Genomic DNA, 13,308 nt, shown 5'->3' with positions numbered 1-13,308 from the left:
TTGTTGTGCTTTTTAATTAGGAATAACAATAAATCCATCTTTTGTTTGTCTTAAAAAGTGAAAGGTGTATAGATATAAGCAAAACAGACAATTATCTTTTCTTGTAAAACGTGACACCAAGATCTTTAAAGTGAAAGTGAAAGTGCACGAAAAGAGGAATTCCTGTTAACAAAATTTAAATCACAAATAATACTGATGAAAAAGAACGGGTTGAATGTTGAACACTTTCGTTACCATATAACTATAAACTATGATAAAAGCTATAAAAAGAAAAAACTATCGCTAAAGAGCGACCAGTGGGAAGAATGAGTCTAGACCCCTGAGATATGTGCAATATTTTAACCGAGCCCTCACTAACCGAGTTTAATGCCACAGTTATGTTAGAACGCATCTCATTCTTGTTTCTGTGGCGGTGCGTCGGGCTCATCATGGGGCGTGCGGTCCGGAGCGCTGTATGACTGATGTATTTGTTTAATTTCAATTTACTCCAAATATATGAACTTACCTGTTTTAAATACTTTAAATATTGGACATAAACGAACACGTTAAATATAGTGTTAAACTGTTGGTCTTTAAAATAAATCTACTTTTGATTTTCACCGTTGACTGATTTTGCAGACCTTTTAGACTGAGAACTTCCGTGCTCTGATGCGGCAAACTTGTCACAGGATGCACGGTCGTAATAGCGATGTATGACTGTTGTATCCGAATATATATGAACTAGCTGTTTTAAATATTTTTGTATTTAACATGTTAGTTTATCAGTATGTTTGAAAGTATATTATTTAGATTCGTGGTGCTTCCATAGGCTCCCTCTCTCTCTCGTGCGCGCGGTTTAAAACACCAAATAGTTATGAAATAGCCTATGACACTTATAAAATAGCCTATGACAAGTACAGGGAGTCTCTCTCTTGCCCCCACCCACCCATGCACGATAATATCGTCTATTGGCGATCTCACGGACCATCGCCAATATGATGATTTGAAAAATTACCATATCGCCCAACACTAGTTACTATTACTGTTGTTGTTAATGACCAGGATAGGATAATCAGTCTCAATAAAAAAAATTTCCCCATAACTCATTGTCAATAATGCATCCATGTAAATTCAATTACAAACAAGAGCAGCAAGGTGACTGCAAACCCTCACCCCAGACATGCAGTTTTCAAGAAAGTGAAACCAAATTTCAGCATCAAGGTCTTGGTTTCAGCATCTTGGTCTGGTCTGATCATCCGTGCTTAATAATTTAACCAGATCGGTATATTTTAAGTTCTGTGAGGGGACACAGACAAACAGGTGGAACGCATTATCTAATTACAATACCCTTAAAACGTTAGATCTCCTAATGTGCTAAATCAACAGTGAACTGACTTGAACTGAAAAATTGACTGTTTACTATTGTCATGCAACTATGCCAAGTAAGTGCAAGACAATATAATGCTATTTAAAATTGTAAAACTTTACAATATTATGTAAACAAATATGTGCAGTGTGCTGAGGAATGTGTGCTTTGTCATCCCTGTTACTCTGGTCAGTCCTGTGACTGACATCAATCCGGTTACTGTCATTAATTTAAAACAAAAATTAATCAAATTTGTTACAGCCTTCCAGGTTTTTCCATTGTAACTTTAACTATATTTTATTTTGGACAAAGCCCTTTTTTTAATATCTCTCTTTTAAAAATAATTGACATGTGGTCACCCTCCAAAATTAGGATGTTCTTGGTCATCTGAATGACAAATATAAAAAAAGAGTCTAAATTTTGAAACAATCCCAGTGAAAAGACGGACTAAAATGCTGCTCATATATGTGAAAACAATCACATAGTTCTAATTATAGTTACATACATAGTTCTAACTAAAGTATCTAGTAATGCTTGTCAGTAACAGGGTTGACAAAGATACCAAAACATGAGGCAGAAAAATTGTCGTAAAATAATAAATTACATAGCCTGAGATGGCACAATACAATTTCTTGTCATTTGAAGGTGTCTTCATTTCATGGATATTTAAAAAATGTTGATTAAACTTATTTAATTTTTTAATTTTGCCAAGTGGAAAAGGCACCAATTTCGTGGAATGACGTGAAGTTGGGTGGCACTATAATAAGCTACTTTGTTATTAACTCCACAACCATACGTGATAGTATCAAACTTCTTGTTTCTACTAAACACTTTAAACGCTTAAACCCTAACACATGTACAGTATATTTCATTTTTTGTTATCTGCCCTGCCATTCTAATATTCGGGGAGGGGTACTTATCAAAAATTTCATCAAAATCCATTAAATTTAACAGATACAATCTGAAAAATTTGTTGGCGTTGCCCATTATGACTAAAATGCCTATATCATTTGTGGGCACGAACTTCTCAAAACTTTATACATTTGGAGAACAAGTATCAGTCATATCAGTGAGATCAGTCATATCAATCATAGCATGCAGAGGTCAAATATGAACATGTTCACTGAATCTTCTCAATTGTGATGGCAGGACTTTGTGTTCTATGCACCTCGACTGCGAATCAACAAGCGCATCCTGGCTCTGTGTATGGGCAACCATGAGCTGTACATGAGGAGGAGGAAGCCTGACACCATTGAGGTGCAGCAGATGAAGGCTCAGGCCAGAGAAGAAAAACACCAGAAACAGATAGAGAGGTGACAATGAACACTTTACATGACATAATTTACATAAACTTTCTTTTCTTTGCATTTTTATCTTTTATGTTTTAATTTATACTTAGTTTACTAAGTATATTATTCTCAAAATTCATATTATAGTCAAACATTCTAAATTTCTAAAGCTGTTGTCACCAAAAGGAAGCTTTTAGGTCTCCCTGTGGTTTTCTGCCCAAAAAAGCTCTATGGTTTTGAGACGGTTATGAATATTAGTATTGTATTTTTACGGTTTAAAAAAATATAATTATTATTAAATTGTTACTATTGTTAAATAATTATTTAATTATGATTAATCACTGTTTATACAATTATGGACTATTAATTTTTACCTACTGGAGCTTGCTGATTAACAAAATCAACTGTTTCAGATGTTTAACTTGATGAAAGATGAAGATGCTCTTAAAATAATTATTGCCCAAAAAGTTGGATGAACTTAAATTTCTGAAAGTTGCAATGGTTGCTATGCCTCTGTGTATTGGTATTAAAGGGATAGTTCACCTAAAAATTTAAATTACCATCATTTACTCAGTCTCATGTTCCAGAACCATAAGACCTTAGTTTAACATAGGAAAACAAATAAACACATTTTCAGTATTCTCTCAACATGTTTGTCTAGCCATTGAAAGTCCATGCAGCCAAAGTTTTCAAGCTTCAAGAAGTTCATAAGGACATCGTAAAAATAGTCTATATGAATTGAGTATTATAATCTTAGTCTACTTGAGTTTTTTGAAGTTTGATAATTTTAGTTATGTGGACTTTAGTTGCTTGCAATGTTTTTGTTTTTTTTTCTGTTTCTGTTTTCTCGAAAGTGATGACTCTAGGCATCAGACAAAGTGACTGAAGTTTTGCTGCATAAATCAAATTTACTGTATCCTCCTGTCTCCAGAGCTCAGCTTGAGAACGAGAAGAAGAAACGAGAGCATGCAGAAAAGGAGAAGGAGAGAATAGAGCGAGAAAAGGATGAGTTAATCGAGAGACTGAGACAGATTGAGGAACAGACGATAAAAGCACAGAAAGGTACGAACATATCTGGACTTCACTGTGCGAGTTAATCCCGCCCTCTAATGCCAGGAAGTAGAACACTTTACATCACTAGTTCTCAAATGGTTTTGCTTCAGGACTCAAATTTTGCACAATACCAAAATTGTTATTGCACAATAATAAACCACGTCTTTTTTAATAACAATAAACTGCATGGACTTGACAAAATGAGAAAATTAAAAAATTACAGGAAACTTTTATAAATGCATAATGAGCATTTACAGGAAAAAATGTGATTTGCAAGCCTAAAAAAGTGGAGCAAACACATTGTACTAGCCATATTGCCAAGTTGAATTTGTACCAAAATATTTAATTTTTGACAACCTTGATGTCAACATCATTTTTTTTTTTTTTTTTTTTTAAGTTTATCCTATTTATTTTCCTATATTTTTTCCCATTATTTTGTTGTGTTGTTGGTTGTTAGTTATTATTTGTGTCTTGTAGAGGTTCAGAAATTAGGATTTTGGTAGAAATGTGTTATATTTCAAGCTGAGAGCAGCTATAAAACACAAATGTGATGTCAGAGGCTAAATGACTTTCTCCACATTAGTGGAGTGTCATACTAAATAAACCTAAATCTCTCGCCTCTCGTAGGGCTGTCTTCTGAGGAAGGTAATTTTCTTAAACCAGAAAAAACACTTTGAAGTCCCTTAAAAAAAAAAAAGATGTATTTCCTTTCGCATCCTCCTCCTGAGTCCCCATGTTTCCCATTAGCTAGATTTGTTGCGGTTTTTGGGTTGGTTGCTGATTTGTCTGTGTTTGGCATAGGAAAGATCTCAGGGATCTAAAAAACAATCTCCAGCTACACAGGCATTTTGCAGTATCATGCCAGTGTTTATGGTGTGGTTGCCTGTTGAAGTTGTCCTCATAGAATTTGCCTTCCTTATCAGGTTACTGATGTAGATGTTAGAGAATTAATGGCACCTCCCTTAATTCTCCAACATCTACATCAGGAAGTTAAATAATGCTACTTTCTGCTACATTTCGATTGATATAACCAATATGTGTTATACTCTGTGTGTCTGTGTTTGTGTAGAGCTGGAGGAGCAAACACGCAAAGCTCTAGAGCTTGAACAAGAGCGAAAAAGAGCAAAGGAGGAGGCAGAGAGGCTGGAGAAAGAGAAACAGGCAGCCGAGGAGGCCAAGGCAGCTCTGGCTAAACAAGCAGCTGACCAGATGAAGAACCAGGAACAATTGGTAAGTCTCCTTGGCCTTTTTTGTATGAACAATCAAGAACTAACTGAACTAATCAGTAAAATAGCTAATAAAAATAGTTAATAATTAAATGGAAATAAATCAAAAGCTATCAATACCCCTGGTACAGATGGATACATTGCTGAGTTGTATAAAATCTTTTGAGAATGTCCCTGTTAGGTATGTAACCTTGGTTGAATAGGGAAGGAATATGGTGCGTTAGTAGCTGATGCTATTGAAACACCCCCCAGGTGTAATGATTGTCTGAAGCCAATATAGAAACACGACAATTTATTGACTGATGCTGCACTAGAACTAGCGAGGATTGATCTACACATAACGTCTTGCAGCTTCCATGTTTGATTCACTCGATGTTTCTGCGTTTATATCTGAATAAATGCTTAAAGGGGTGGTTGATTGTGATTTCACTTTTTTAACTTTAGTTAGTGTGTAATGTTGCTGTTTGAGCTTAAACAATATCTGCAAAGTTACAATGCTGAAAGTTCAATGCACAAAGAGATATTGTCTTTTAAAATTATGGCAGTTTAATGCGTGCAGTTATGGCTTGTAGGGACTACAACGAGCTACTTCCCAGGTTGGTGACATCACAAACCCTGACATTTACATAAACCCGCACCCGGGAACATGCAACAAAGGGGGCGAGGTCATGTTGAGCTGCTTTAAGCTGTCCACACACTAGAGGATTTTAAGCCCGATTTGCGGCCTATCAAACATGTTTGATATTTACGACCCTTGATCAGGCTGCCTCTGACGTGATACTTGCGATAGCCAATGAGAGCGAGCAAGCGGCACCTACCGGATGTTGCGTGCTTCTATAGCTAAAACTTGGCAGCCACAAAAATGCCACGAAAGCAGAATACATCACCCATATTCTTTTTTTATACATTGTTTTTCACTGTGAAACAGAACTCGCGCCAGTTCAAAACTTTGTTTTTCTTCTCTAGTAACGTTTGGTCTCGCAAGTCTCCGTGAGATCTCGTGTCACTGTGAAATCGTCCCTACAATCAACAAGTGTGTGGTCTCACAGTCTGGTCTAATCGTCTAGTGTGTGCGTTCAGAGGATTATAAGGCTAAAAATCGGTTGAAACTGTCTTCATGTCTGTGGGAGACCATGGTTTTCTCTACACTGCCCAAAAAACTCGCTTTAAGTATAAAAAATATAAAATATAAAAACTCTTTAAATATGAAAAACGTACTTACACTCTTCCCAGATCGTGACGTAGGTATGTGGGGGCGTGTTAGAACGAGCCGTTTTAGGTAGGCGTGGCTGACTCTTAACTTTTATAAAGAATATCTCTTTGGATTTGAGACTTTAGTCTTTGCAACTTTACAGATCTTCTTTATGCACCAAGAGCTTGTAACACTCCAAAGAGAAAGGAAAAATTGAAATCGCATCATATGACCCCTTTAAAATCGGTTAAGATTTGAAAATCGTCTAGTGTGCGACCAGCTTTAGAGAAGAGGAAGAGTTGTTGCCATGCCTTCAAAACTAGGGGTGCACGAAAAAATCTATTTATATATGAATCGCAATTCTGTCTTCTAACAATTTTAATGGATTCACAAGTTTCAAAATCAATGTTCTAAAGCAGCAGTTCTTAATCCTGTTCCTCGCGTCCCCCTGCTCTGCATCTCTCTCTGTCTCTCCCTCATTCAGATCATCAGCTCATTACTTTTCACACTTAACAACTGTGTTCCAATTATACATTTTGTGTATAGACACAGATATTTTTCAATAGCTATGAGAGAAGCGTTAAACATGGACGTGCATGCGGTTGCCGTGATAGTGAGCAATACTTGCTGGCAAACACTTCTTACTGTTACAAAATAAACAATTACTTTACAAAAATGCTACAACGCAATCATGTATTCTGCTGTATTAAAGCTTTAATCAGGATAAAACCGTATATTAAAAGCTAACATAAGCAGTAGAATTTACAAATAACAGCGTATCTAAATGTATGAGACAACAACAGACAAAAAACATACCGATCCTCTTCACTAATATTCTCTGGGTCTCAATCGGGCTCAATATTGACGACGCCATTGTTTACAGTATAACCAGAGCACATTCTCAGGTGTGAATCACAACACACTGGGCCAGCTAACCAATCTGAGCCCATTGCGTATTTCTGAGGGAGGGGCTTCATAAAACCAGGAAATCATCAGAGCGTTCATAAGAGAAGGGTCAGAGCTGTGTAGAATAAAGGTGAATTATGTGAAAAGTAATGTGTTAATGCTTCGTAAAAAAAAAAAAAAAAAAGCATGTTAGACTGCATCCCATAAACACAATCAAGCCTAGAAAAAAACCAGTCAACCACCCCTTTAAATGAAATCTGATTGTCATATTAAGCAGATTGTATCTCTTTCCAAGACTTGGACTAAACCACTCAAATTCATCACCCTAACTCCTTTATAATGCTTTTCGAAACCTAAATCTAACCTTTTTTTATAAAATTTGAAAATAAATTTGATACGTACTTCATGGGAATACTTCTGAGAATGTAAACAAACAAACAAACAAAAAGGCTACCACCTGATTGTGTGTACCACACACAGAGGCAGACACGTGGTTAATATTGGAGGTACATGGGGCTTGTACTGAAATGGTCAGCAATTGTGGGTGTACTGTGCGTGCCGTGTGGGTGGTGTAACGGTGTTCTGCTTGGTTTTTGCAGGCAGCTGAGTTGGGAGAATTTACTGCCAAAATCGCCCTGCTGGAGGATGCCAAGAGGAAAAAGGAAGAGGAGGCAACAGAATGGCAGCATAAAGTAAGATACATATACTCTTTTTATACATACTTCATATACTTGATGCAAATTGTCCACGTGGTGAAATAATTTTTCATGAAGTGCCACTGTCAAACTATTGCAAAGGTCACCAATTAAGGGGATTTACAATCCAGATCTGACCACCAAATTGATTCTTGGGGGTGCAAGATTTAATATTAAATATTTTTCATATGTTAGTACTTAGGGTCTTGCACTCAGTTTGTGATATTCCTGTTATACAGTATTTTAGAGTAAACAGTAGGGATGCAACAATACAGTTAGCCCACGGTTCAATAAATACCTTGGTTTTTTACCCACAGTTTTCAGTTTAGTTCTTTTTTGCCATTTTTAAATGCTAGTAAAAAAAAAACACTTTACACTTTAATTAAAACTCCAGTACACTTCTGTATACTGTAGAAAGACGTGGATTATCATATGTCTACTTCAAATTTATTTTGAGAGGAGTATTATTTTTATGGATTGGCCATTATTTTGTGCTATAAACACATGTAATGCCTGTTTCATTCATACTGAACGCCTGAGGGCGCCCTTGCGCTGAAAATCCACATATGCATTACAGAAGAAATAGAAGTCACACACTCCAGGAAATCCCTAATATGGACAAAAGCATGGAGTTATAGTGTAACTGAATGAAAGTCAGAAACACTTAGAGTGTTTATTGTCTTAATGTTCTTTTTGACTTTCATCATTCAATTGCGACAATGTTTATCTGTGTTCTTAAAACCACCTCAAGTATTTGAATAATTAAATATATTTATAATCCATTGCTAATCGACAGTCTTTATTACAATATAGAATATATTTCTGCATCATTCTGTGATAAGCTGCCACATCAGATCAGGAAGGAAATTATTTTAAACCTTTGTCTGATGTTGTGGAGTAAAATCATGTTATGTTCTTTTTTGTTGGACAACAGGTTTAGAAAAAATGGCCTTTTTCCGTTGCTTGTTTAGCTTATTTTGAGGTCAAAATGTGTACCCACTATGCAAAATGCGTACAGGTTGGCAGGTCTGCATGTACTTTGTATATGGTTAGGATTAGGGTTTGACTTTGGTTTAGGGTTACTTGCATGTAATTATGCATAATTTATTGTTATTATAATAGTAAGTAAATGTAACATGTAACAAGGACAGCTTAAAATAAAGTGTTACTGAAATTTATTTTTAATCTTTTCTTTAATCTAAACGTGAGAGGTCTTTGTACAATTAAAACATCCTGTCAGTTTCATAGGTTTTTTTTGTTGTTGTTTTTTTTAAACTATGTAGTTAACCAAGATTAAAAAAAAAATATATATATATATATAGTTTGAATGTTGTGGGATTTTTGATGTCACATAGGCAAATACTTGTAATACTTGCTCTGTATATGACTGCCTCAGTCTGGAGAAAGACATGTATACTTTTTTCTTTAACTTTTTATTTTCTTTTTCTTTAATATTTAATTTTACTTGCCCAATATTAAAAACCTGTCAACAGGGTTTTATGTGATACCCACAACCAGTTAGGAGTAACTGTTGCCTGATAACTTTATTAAGCCTTACATCACTTTCTCAACAATGGATCCTCTGCAGTGAATGGGTCCAAACATCTGATAAAAACATAACAATAATCTACAAGTAATCCACACGCCTCCAGTCCATCAGTTAACGTCTTGTGAAGTGAAAAGATAAGTGTTTGTAAGACAGAAAATCATCAAGGCATTCTGACAGCACCGATTCACTGCAAAAAAAGATCCATTAGTTAGAAAGTGATGTAATGCTAAATTTCTCCAAATCTTTTCCAATGAAGAAAAAAAAAACTCATCTAAAACTTGGATGGTCTGAGGGTTGAGTACATTTTTAGCACATTTTACATTTTTTTTGCTGAACTCTTCTTATAGCGTTGTATTTTGTCTGGTAAAAACTGTCATTAGGTCTCAGTCTGCCTCTTGTGTAAAGAGCCAGTATTCCTAACATGTCAAAAAGCTGTAACGTAGGCTGCCTTCATTTCTCATTCTCTGATTCTCTGTCAAGTTTACCACTTGCTTACCACCATGTCTGGCCAGTTAAAGCTGTATGTTTGCTTAATGATGCATTTTTCATCACTTATCCTTGTTGTAGGCATTGTCTGCTCAGGATGATTTGGAAAAAACTAAAGAGGAGCTGAAGTCTGTGATGTCAGCTACAGCAGGTGGTGCGTCAGAGAACGAACATGACGAGCATGACGAGAGCAGTGCAGAAGCCAGTGCTGAGCTCTCTAATGATGGAGTTGCTCACCAGCGAAGTGAGGAAGAACGGCTCACAGAGACCCAGAAGAACGAACGTGTCAAAAAACAGCTACAGGTTAGACCATCTGCTAACACAGAGGTCCCCAACCACCAGGTCACGACCCAATACCGGGCCGTGGAAGAGTTGCTACCGGGTCGCAAGAACATTCTGGGAAAAATGTGTACAGATATAACACACTGTTATTTATTGTGCGTTAATGATTGTACTAATTATTCTGTTTTTTCGTTATATGCGAGTAGCAATTTGACGATTTCATGTTAATTAAATGTTCAATTAGTAAATTAAAGATTGCTCTGATCTGACATATATTTATTAGAGGTTAAACAGATCGTAGTTGATCTGTGAGACATACGGACCAAACCCCACAGTTCGGCACGCATGTGATTCGCAGATTAATTTGACAATGTACACATTCAAGCGATTTTAAACCACAAGAATAAGAATGAAAGAGAACTCAATTTGTTACTCACGCGCTGTTCTCACACACACCCAAAGCGCGCACAAGCATGGAGACGTGTTTCAAACAGCTCGCGAATACAGAGTAGATTCCACTTTCACGTCTCGTTTAAGATACATACGCATAAAATTGTATCAAAAAAAACTTCTCGGCATTCTCATTCTCTGTATATAATTATATATATATATATATCTGTAAATATATACATTTATAGATTATAAATATATAAATCTGTATATATATATTTTTTGTTTTTGCTTATCCGAAAAATCATCAGTTCCCTGACTCAAAAACCACAATATGATCCGTTGAACCATTATATATTTATATATATATATATATAGAGAGAGAGATAGAAAAAGGTGTAAAAAAGGTTGGACAACCCTGTGCTAACAGACATGTTTTTGGAGAGTTATACTTTTGTGATGTGAATAAATACCAATAAAAATATTATATACCTGCATTGCTTACACATCGTCTTCATTGCAGGCCTTGAGCTCAGAACTGGCCCAGGCCCGTGACGATTCCAAGAACACCCAAAATGATGTTTTGCATGCAGAGAATGTGAAGGCTGGCCGGGATAAATACAAGACCCTACGCCAGATCCGCCAAGGCAACACCAAGCAGCGTATTGATGAATTTGAATCCATGTGATGGCTGTACATCCTCTTTGATCCGCCCCACTTTCCACCCTGTAGCCCTAATGCCTTCATGGCTGGCTTACAAGCACAGCTTTTACCTGCCCATACTTCTCCTATAGACCAATGATCCTTGACCTTTGATCCCCTTCAGAGAGCTTGAGGGACATGGCTGCCCCTCCCTCAAGCTTTGCCAAAGCTCTCTCCACCTGTGAACAGGCCATCAGGCAGTTTCCACGTATTGAGCTCCTCATAGCCCTACTCCAGAATCGTCCAGTTAGGAGCAAGTGGTGCATCGCACTGAACTCTTGAATGATGATTTTGATTTACTAAATGCTTGGAAATATGTATGAGTTTGAGATGAGTTTAAGCAAAATTAGTTTTTATGAAACGGCCATTTGTTTGTTTGTTTGTTTGTTTTTTGGCTACAGCTATATGCTCACAATGTGGAAAACAGCATTTTTCTTCTTTCATCCATTTTGTTTACTCCGTTGTAGTTAAGTGGGTTAGCAAGTCGAGGTTTGGAAGAAAAGTCTTTTTCAGGGTCATGTGAAAGTTGTGCCATTCTGCTATTATTAGTCACTTTTCAATGGCATCTTTAGCCCATGTTTAAGAAAAAAAAACTGGACAAGTGTATTATTTTTGGCTGGGACAAAATGCTAACAGGTTAATATGGAAAAACAACTTGAAGTTATTAGGTATTTTAAAAGATTTAAAAAAAAAAATATATATATATATATAGTTTGAATGTTGTGGGATTTTTGATGTCACATAGGCAAATACTTGTAATACTTGCTCTGTATATGACTGCCTCAGTCTGGAGAAAGACATGTATACTTTTTTCTTTAACTTTTTATTTTCTTTTTCTTTAATATTTAATTTTACTTGCCCAATATTAAAAACCTGTCAACAGGGTTTTATGTGATACCCACAACCAGTTAGGAGTAACTGTTGCCTGATAACTTTATTAAGCCTTACATCACTTTCTCAACAATGGATCCTCTGCAGTGAATGGGTCCAAACATCTGATAAAAACATAACAATAATCTACAAGTAATCCACACGCCTCCAGTCCATCAGTTAACGTCTTGTGAAGTGAAAAGATAAGTGTTTGTAAGACAGAAAATCATCAAGGCATTCTGACAGCACCGATTCACTGCAAAAAAAGATCCATTAGTTAGAAAGTGATGTAATGCTAAATTTCTCCAAATCTTTTCCAATGAAGAAAAAAAAAACTCATCTAAAACTTGGATGGTCTGAGGGTTGAGTACATTTTTAGCACATTTTACATTTTTTTTGCTGAACTCTTCTTATAGCGTTGTATTTTGTCTGGTAAAAACTGTCATTAGGTCTCAGTCTGCCTCTTGTGTAAAGAGCCAGTATTCCTAACATGTCAAAAAGCTGTAACGTAGGCTGCCTTCATTTCTCATTCTCTGATTCTCTGTCAAGTTTACCACTTGCTTACCACCATGTCTGGCCAGTTAAAGCTGTATGTTTGCTTAATGATGCATTTTTCATCACTTATCCTTGTTGTAGGCATTGTCTGCTCAGGATGATTTGGAAAAAACTAAAGAGGAGCTGAAGTCTGTGATGTCAGCTACAGCAGGTGGTGCGTCAGAGAACGAACATGACGAGCATGACGAGAGCAGTGCAGAAGCCAGTGCTGAGCTCTCTAATGATGGAGTTGCTCACCAGCGAAGTGAGGAAGAACGGCTCACAGAGACCCAGAAGAACGAACGTGTCAAAAAACAGCTACAGGTTAGACCATCTGCTAACACAGAGGTCCCCAACCACCAGGTCACGACCCAATACCGGGCCGTGGAAGAGTTGCTACTGGGTCGCAAGAACATTCTGGGAAAAATGTGTACAGATATAACACACTGTTATTTATTGTGCGTTAATGATTGTACTAATTATTCTGTTTTTTCGTTATATGCGAGTAGCAATTTGACGATTTCATGTTAATTAAATGTTCAATTAGTAAATTAAAGATTGCTCTGATCTGACATATATTTATTAGAGGTTAAACAGATCGTAGTTGATCTGTGAGACATACGGACCAAACCCCACAGTTCGGCACGCATGTGATTCGCAGATTAATTTGACAATGTACACATTCAAGCGATTTTAAACCACAAGAATAAGAATGAAAGAGAACTCAATTTGTTACTCACGCGCTGTTCTCACACACACCCAAAGCGCGCACAAGCATGGAGACGTGTT

At 36.5% G+C, this 13,308-nt stretch overlaps 1 protein-coding gene across 3 annotated transcripts in view; it reads left to right on the top strand.

Moving 5' to 3' along the window:
* LOC107707084 (radixin-like) overlaps positions 1-13,308 on the top strand; it is a 40,822-nt gene that overhangs the window by 24,568 nt on the left and 2,946 nt on the right. Inside the window, exons 8-14 of one of the 3 annotated variants that reach the window (XR_001636223.1) lie at positions 2,495-2,658; positions 3,566-3,696; positions 4,757-4,917; positions 7,611-7,703; positions 9,823-10,044; positions 10,937-11,432; positions 11,784-11,796. Coding sequence is in view for 2 of the 3 variants with exons in the window: in XM_016510966.1 (XP_016366452.1) it covers positions 2,495-2,658; positions 3,566-3,696; positions 4,757-4,917; positions 7,611-7,703; positions 9,823-10,044; positions 10,937-11,101 (936 nt within the window). In the remaining variant the exon portion in view is untranslated. Of the gene's footprint in view, positions 1-2,494; positions 2,659-3,565; positions 3,697-4,756; positions 4,918-7,610; positions 7,704-9,822; positions 10,045-10,068; positions 10,084-10,936; positions 11,635-11,783; positions 11,797-12,688; positions 12,844-13,308 lie in introns of those variants that run through there. The other 2 variants (XM_016510967.1, XM_016510966.1) reach the window with 2 other exon arrangements.

The sequence above is a fragment of the Sinocyclocheilus rhinocerous genome, unplaced genomic scaffold (assembly GCF_001515625.1).
Source record: "Sinocyclocheilus rhinocerous isolate Xijiao unplaced genomic scaffold, SAMN03320098_v1.1 scaffold925, whole genome shotgun sequence".
Taxonomy (NCBI): Eukaryota; Metazoa; Chordata; class Actinopteri; order Cypriniformes; family Cyprinidae; genus Sinocyclocheilus; species Sinocyclocheilus rhinocerous.
This window is presented reverse-complemented; position numbering and strand designations above follow the sequence as displayed.